Genomic DNA, 7,931 nt, shown 5'->3' with positions numbered 1-7,931 from the left:
GCTGCAATGTTTGTCATCTCAATGACATGTTCATACATAGTACGTGAACCATCAAACTTCATGGTGGTCAATGTACTCATTAATGTCCCAACAATAGACTTATTAGCTGTTTGAGAATACTCTCCCACTAATCCCATAAACTTTTTAGCACTTTCGATTTTAGGGAGAGTTGTCTTAATACTGTCTGCAATAGTCATTCTCATCAACATTAGGCTGAGTCTGTTAGATCTTTCCCAAGTTTTATAATGAACTTTCTCTTCATTGCTACTAACATCAATAATAGTAACAAACTTCTCTTCCAACATAGCAAGATCATGATCCAAAACACTAAGGTGAAATTGGACTTGCTCATTTCTGTCAGAGAAGTTAAGCCCATTAAAATTGGTACAGATGATGCATAAGAATCCAATGAATTCAAAACATGTATTACATAATAAAATTCACATAAGTGTTTTGAGACATAAAATACATGTCATACATATGATTCATTCAGATAACAGACAATGTATATTGATGTTCTCCTTTGGGTGATAAACCAACATACAACATACAAACATAATGATGCTAATAAAATTTTAACATTATTTGGCAATTAAATATGCACCAATTAGTAGTATCTATTTCCTTTGGGCATATAAATAAAACTAATGATACACACAAATCGCCTACAATTATATTCATTAATTATAAGAACAACTAATCAACCTTTGGGCGATCCATAAATGCCTTATAAAAATGAATTTCAATTACCCATAAACCAATAACCATATAATTTAGCATCCATTATTCTATGAGTAATCAAAATAATCATTAATTTTGGAATTAAATAACCTTACAAATTTGGCCACTTTGGTGACTAACAAATTCAACATACATTTCATTCCAACCAAGTATAATTGAAATAATAATTAATTTGGAATTAAATAACCTTACAAATTTGGCCACTTTGGTGACTAACAAATTCAGCATACATTTAATTCCAACCAAATATGTATGACCTGCACATACTTATTGCTATTAACAATTCATAGCCATTCTATTAATTTCATTCCAGACCATAAAATAATATTTGCATTTATTTGTGTTTTTGGATTCAAACACGTTCAAGCAAATATGTAGCATATACATATATTTACTGCTACCAATAATTGCAAAACATTCACATTAATTTAATTACAAAACATAAATTTTCAATCCTTTAATCACGTTCAACAATAATTTTGCGAAAAAAAAAAGATCAAGTGGGATTGGAAATAGAAAACATAAGGTTGCAAATAGCAATTTCCAAAATTTCATATTCTTCCTACAACAAACGCACCTGCGCAGCTTTTCAAAATTGAAATTGAATCTTTACGTTTAGGCACGCTTCCTTTCTTTCACCGTTAGAAGTAAAAACTTTCTCCAAATTTAATATATACATGTCGTGCAGCTTTCTCTCCCATAATCATAAGTTTTCAAATAATCTTTCTCCAAAAATTGGTATTCAACAATAATAAAAATATTGCCAATAAAACAATACATGCAGCGGAAAATAAAATTCCTAAATTTCATAATTAGGATTTATGCATAATTGAGAGAAATTGAATTATCCCTAAATTTCGTAATTAGGGTTCATACATAATTGAGAGAAATTAAATTATCCCTAAATTTCATAATTAGGGTTCATGTATAATTGAGAGAAATTAAATCATTCTTGGAGAATCATAAATTTCATAACACATGCTCTGATACCACATGTAAAAATTCTTAAGGGGTTTCCTAGACTATCAATGATAGGAAACAACAGGATCTTGAAACCTATGATTCTCACAAACAATCAATAAACAACAATAGATAATGATGTGTACCTTTCTCCATAGGAACCTCTCTCCAGTGTACTTTGATTTCCTTGAAAAATGAGAGAAATAAGATTTCACTTCCATCAAGTAGCAGTTAGCTCTAGAAACTTCTCCTATTAAGCCCAATTACAATTTAGCCCTTAATTGTTAATTATTTACTTATTAGTCCCTATATAAGTCACATGCCTCTCACATGAGACATTAATTCTTACACCACACACCAGTTTGTTCCTTTAGTATGTACTGGCTCCTTCTTCTTCACATGTTGTGTACATATGTAGGTCTTGGATGTTCCTCTATGGCCATCCTTTTTGCTAAAGAATCATGAATTTGTCTATACATTATTAGAATCCTTTTATAGAAGAAAGTTTGCATTATTTTTTCTACATATATTGTTCCTAGTACCCGTCATAATTTTGGGCTAATGCTGATTGGCCTCTTTATGACAAACATTTGATAATAGAGACAACTCAATCTTGAGATTAAAAAAGAATGTGTTGCTTTACTTATTGAAAATAAAAATACTTTCTCTAATCAGGGTCTACTTGTAAAAATAATTATCTTAAAAGAGTATTTTGAATATATTCTTCTAATAAGTATTCTCATGTTTTCACCATTTATCTTAGAAGTTTTTCCATGGTCACACATGGAGGTCTTTGTTACTGCTACTGTATTGGTTATTGTTTTGTTTTTATTGCAGATAGTGTGGGGAGTTAGCTTTCTAAAAACATAACTATTTTTGATAAATACCAACTTTAGTAGACAACCTCTTAATTTTAAGCAATAGTCCTACATCACAAATAACTAATGATTGAGAAAAAAAAAAGATATATAAAATTTATAAGTTCATTACTGTTAAAAGTTCAGAGTCAAATTATGTATCCTTTGTTTAATATGTATAGTTTCCTTTATCACCAACTTTAATTTTTTTTACACTAATATTATATGATAATTTTTTTATAACAATTTTCAAAAATTCATATTTTTATTTATTTGTTTCTTATTTGTCTCTCATGATTATATAAAAAATTATATATTAGCTCGTTGTGAAAAAGGTAATTAATTTCTCTTTTTTTAATAGTCATTGTGTGATAGTTTGGGCTATGTACGTAGAATCAAACTATTCAATCCAATTGGTTAACTTCTCTCTTCAAAAGCAAAATTGGTATCAACTTAAACTATGCAAAACTTGTGTATTCTCTTGGTAATTATATGATCTACTCCACTTTTTTTTTCACGGTATCATCTAGGACTGTATATGAAATGAACAATTACCCTATTCACTTCAATAGTTCCTGTAGCCATATGGCACGGTGAATTCTCTATACATAAGTAAACATATGCATGCTTCGTTTAACATTTTTTCTGCAAAATAACTAATTATTTGTAATAATTTTTCAACACGGTTTCTAAAAAGAAAAAAAAATTATGACTATACTAATGTAATGCTTAATTTGATTGCAAATGTTGGAGTACATGTTAATAAAATATCAGTTACTATTAAAACTTTAAACATATACACATTATGTTAATTAATATACAAGCAAAGCCCCTAACTCTATTTTGTAGGGGGTTTTCAGTTCAAAAGCGAACTTGGTTGGGCATGCCCATTTCCATTCAGCCCAATACCCTTGGGCCTCGATGTTAGCGTAGACGCAAAGTCTATAATTGGGAGCGAATTCTCTCCCGTGATAAAATAACATGACCAAATCATGTTATCAAATCTGACTCATTTCTTTTTAAAAGCAAATCAATGGTTGGGATAAAAACGCACAAAACTGCTATCGTTTTAGTCTGATCAGGTATTCTAAAAATTATATAGCACATCCTCCTAGAAAATCATCTAACAAATTATAGCAAGCTCCCTTCAAGTTTACTCGAATTACATATGTACTTCCCATTTTTTTATTTACAGAATATTTCTTAACTTTTGTTCTCCTATTAATCTAAAAAGCCCTACATCTCACACAATGTTTAACTCCATTTAATGTACGGGTCGTGATTATAATTCAAAGTCATTATTTTTATGTAGTTAATATAATATAAAGGAAATATATGCTTTTGTATTTTGCATAGAATTTATTTCTATTTTTTATTTATTCATGACGCATGGGTCCAATCGAAATGTTCCCAACCAGTGCTTGGAGTTTTTTTCAAAAATGTTTTTGGATGAAACACCTGTAAAAGATGGTTTACCAAAAAAAATTTATGTTGTGAAGAGGTTAGTATCGAGGTTGGGATTGAAGGCTAAGAGGATTGACTGTTGTGAGGATGGCTGCATGTTGTATTATGACAATGATGTAGCATTAACCGAATGCAAATTTTGTAACAAGCCCAGATATCGTGACAAGATTGTTGAAACAACAAACAAAAAACCAGTTCCAATAAAGGCGATGTTTTATTTTCCTATATAATACCAAGGTTACAGAGACTGTTTGCATCAATACAAACTAGAAGCCAAATGTCATGGATCTATGAGAATAGAAGATTTTCGGGCATGTTATGATATCCATCTGATGGTGAAGCGTGGAAGTACTTTGATCGGGTACATGCAGATTTTGCTATTGATCCATGGAATGTGCGACTCGGTTTATGCACAGATGGATTTAACCCATATATTCAAGCTTCCTTTTCACCTTATTCTTGTTTTCCAATCATTGTTACCCCGTACAATTATCCTCCATAAATGTGTATGACTAAACCCTATATGTTTTTGAGTTGTGTTATACCAGGTCCATTTAATCCAATGGTTGGTATTGATGTTTATTTACAACCTTTGATTGACGATCTGAAAAAATTATGGAGTGGTGTTATGACTTACGATGTTTCAAGAAAGCAAAATTTCATGATGAGGGAAGCTTTGATGTGGACTATTAATGATTTTCCTGCTTATGGGATGTTGTCTGGTTGAGGGACACTTGGTAGACTAGCATGTCCGTATTGCATGGAGGACACAAAGGCCTTTTAGTTGGCAAATGGGGGGAAAACTTCTTGGTTTGATTGTCATCGTAGGTTCTTACCTACTGATCATGCATTTAGGAGGAACAAAAATGCTTTCAAAAAATGAGAAGTAGAAAGGGATGAGCCACCGAGTATGTTGACACTTATACAAGTATGGCGTAGGGTTAGGGATTTTCCAAAAGTCAAAAACTAGTCTACCACCACCAAATATACATGTATATGGGAAGTGACACCATTGGACAAAAAGAAGTATCTTTTGGGATCTTCCTTATTGGAAAGATAATTTGTTGCAACACAATCTTGATGTTATGCACATAGAGAAAAATTTCTTTGACAACATATTCAACACTGTGATGAATGTTAGAGGTAAGACAAAAGACAATGAGAAGGCTAGGATGGACTTAGCTTTTTATTGTAGGTGTAAAGACTTGGAGTTGAAGTTAGTGGCTAATGGGAAGTTATTAAAGCCAAAAGCAAATTACACTCTAACTGCAGACCAAACAAAGTTAGTCTGTCAATGGATAAAAGAACTACGAATGCCAGATGGTTATTCTTCTAACTTGGCCAGATGTGCCAATGTTGATAAGGGAACCATGCATGGGATGAAAAGTCATGATTCTCATGTGTTCATGGAGTGTTTACTTCCTATTGCTTTTAGCTCATTGCTGCCACATGTCTTAAATCCACTTATTGAAATAAGTTATTTCTTTAAAGACTTGTGTTCTACAACTTTGATGAAGGATGACTTGAGTAGAATAGAACAAAATATTCCATTAATTTTGTGCAAGTTGGAGACAATATTTCCCCCTGGGTTTTTTTATTCAATGGAGCATCTGCCTATTCATTTGGCATATGAAGCAAGACTTGGTGGACCAATGCAATACAAATGGATGTATCCATTTGAAAGGTACTAAACTGATAATTGTATTTTCTTAAAAATTATTTTTTTTAATGTTCACCAATGATGACTTGGTTTTATTTAAAATTTGTAGATTCATGGGTGATTCTAAACGAGCAATGAAAAATAAGGCTCGTGTGGAAGGATCCATTTGCACGTCTTACATACATCGTGAGACAACTTATTTTTGTTCTCATTATTTCAACAACTTTATGTTGTTGTCGCGTAATGTTAGGAATCAAATTGCAATTGAAGCTGAAAGGCATCCACCAATGTTATCAGTGTTTGACCAGCAAGGTCATCCTTCTGGGAAAGAGTTATTTCAATGGTTAACTGACGATGAGAAAGACTCGACCCATGTTCATGTGTTAATTAACTGCGCTGAAGTTAAACCATACCTCGAGTAAGTTTTACAATGTATGCCATTTGGGATTCAATAATTAAGGTTGTATGTTCACATTATCCCCCCCCCCCTAATTCACTCATGCAACATTATATTTGGACATTTCATTCCTGCAATCCCAGTCAAATGCCTCTACTCATAATCTACATGCGGATTTTCCTACTTGGTTCCATCAAAAAATAAGTATGTTATTGTATATTTTATTTTGCTACTTTATGGTAACAAAAATATAACTGTTCATACTCTTTATATTTTTTAGATTATAAATAAGCCTACAAATGTGAGAAACCAACACTTAAAGGATTTATCGTATGGTCCCATGAGTTACGTTAAAGAATGACATACATACTTTGTCAATGGGTACAAATTCCATACTCAAGCATGTAGTGAAGGGAAGAAAATGATAAATAGTAGGGTTCACATAAAAGGCCTTACAAAAGGAGCCGCATATGATATTTATGGGGTCATTCAACACATATATGAGCTAGAGTATAATACTACTACCTATCCTAAGCGAGTAGTATTATTTTATTGTCACTGGTTTGATCCAATGAGTAGAGGAACAAGGGTAGATCCTAAATGTGGCACAGTGGAAATTTGAATGGATAAAAGCTATAATTTGTTTGACCCATTCATCAGTGCACATAATGTAAGACAAGTGTATTATGTGCCATATCCAACAACAAGAAAGGACAAACGTGGTTGGTGTGTAGCAATTAAAACGAAGCCAAGGGGTTACATAGAATCCAATCATGTACAAGATGATGTGCCTCACCAAGTTGAGGAAACGTCACATGTCAATGAAGTCATTGAAGTTGAAAGTATTTCTGGATTGCAAGATTTAAAAGGTGGTGTTGAAGAAGTAAACTCTGTTAATTTGTTGACAAATGAAGAAGAATCAACTAATTTGAATGGAGAATCAAACAATATTGAACAAGACAATGAAGGGGAATTAGAAGATGACTTTGAAGTTTACAATTCTAAAGAGGATTAGACGTTGATCTTTCTTAGTCAATTTATAATGTTTGTTTTTAGTGACATGTTTGTTTTCTTCTAATACTTCAAAACTTTGTTAGTGTATTTTATTTTTGTTTTCATATGGAAGTTCATTAGTTATCTAATTTCCATCCATCCCAATATTTTATCAGAGTATTTATGTTATAATATTATTTTTCTATATATAGATATGTCATCAGGTGGTGTTGATCCTCCTCGACCCCCGTCACATGACTCCAGTGGGAAAGGGACAACTGCGAAGAAAAGACGATACATGGTTAGACTATTACCACCTCGAGATAGTCTGACTTCATCTATCCCATCCCCGTCTTCTATGTCTATCCCAGTTAGGCCTCTCGATGTTGCCCCTACACCATCTCCACCTTCGACTAAAGCTAGACCATCTTCATCTCATGTTAATGCACGTGGACCATCTCCGATACCTGCATCCACACCATTTCCATCCTCCGTTGATGCACATGGACCGTCCCCATTACTTACATCCACACCTTCTCCATCCCCGCCTGTGGGCAACATGCCTACAGATGAAGATGCTATAAATTTGTCAATGGAAGATCCACTTTAATGATTTTCCTATGGTTACGCTAATTAATGGAGCATAAGTATTACAAAATTTATATAATTATCATTATATATGATACATCACATATTATTTTACTATTTTGATTAATTATTTTTTATATTTAGGTTTCATCCATCTAAGGTTGCGGCAAAGGCTATCACTTTGTCCATTAGGCAACAATTTGGTCAGCCTTGGCCTACATGGGGAGCGATTCCAAAAGATCATTAGGAACTTTTTTTCCAACGTTTTAAG

The 7,931-nt window shown here is 32.6% G+C and overlaps 1 protein-coding gene across 1 annotated transcript; it reads left to right on the top strand.

Annotated features, from left to right (window-relative positions):
- The first annotated feature begins 7,286 nt into the window (after nucleotides 1-7,286).
- On the top strand, nucleotides 7,287-7,682 carry LOC102668392 (vegetative cell wall protein gp1-like). Its single transcript, XM_006584149.1, has one exon. It carries the CDS (start codon nucleotides 7,287-7,289, stop codon nucleotides 7,680-7,682), a length of 396 nt encoding a protein of 131 aa, XP_006584212.1.
- The last annotated feature ends 249 nt before the right edge of the window (nucleotides 7,683-7,931 follow it).

This window comes from Glycine max, chromosome 7 (genome assembly GCF_000004515.6).
Source record: "Glycine max cultivar Williams 82 chromosome 7, Glycine_max_v4.0, whole genome shotgun sequence".
NCBI classification, from domain to species: Eukaryota; Viridiplantae; Streptophyta; class Magnoliopsida; order Fabales; family Fabaceae; genus Glycine; species Glycine max.
This window is presented reverse-complemented; position numbering and strand designations above follow the sequence as displayed.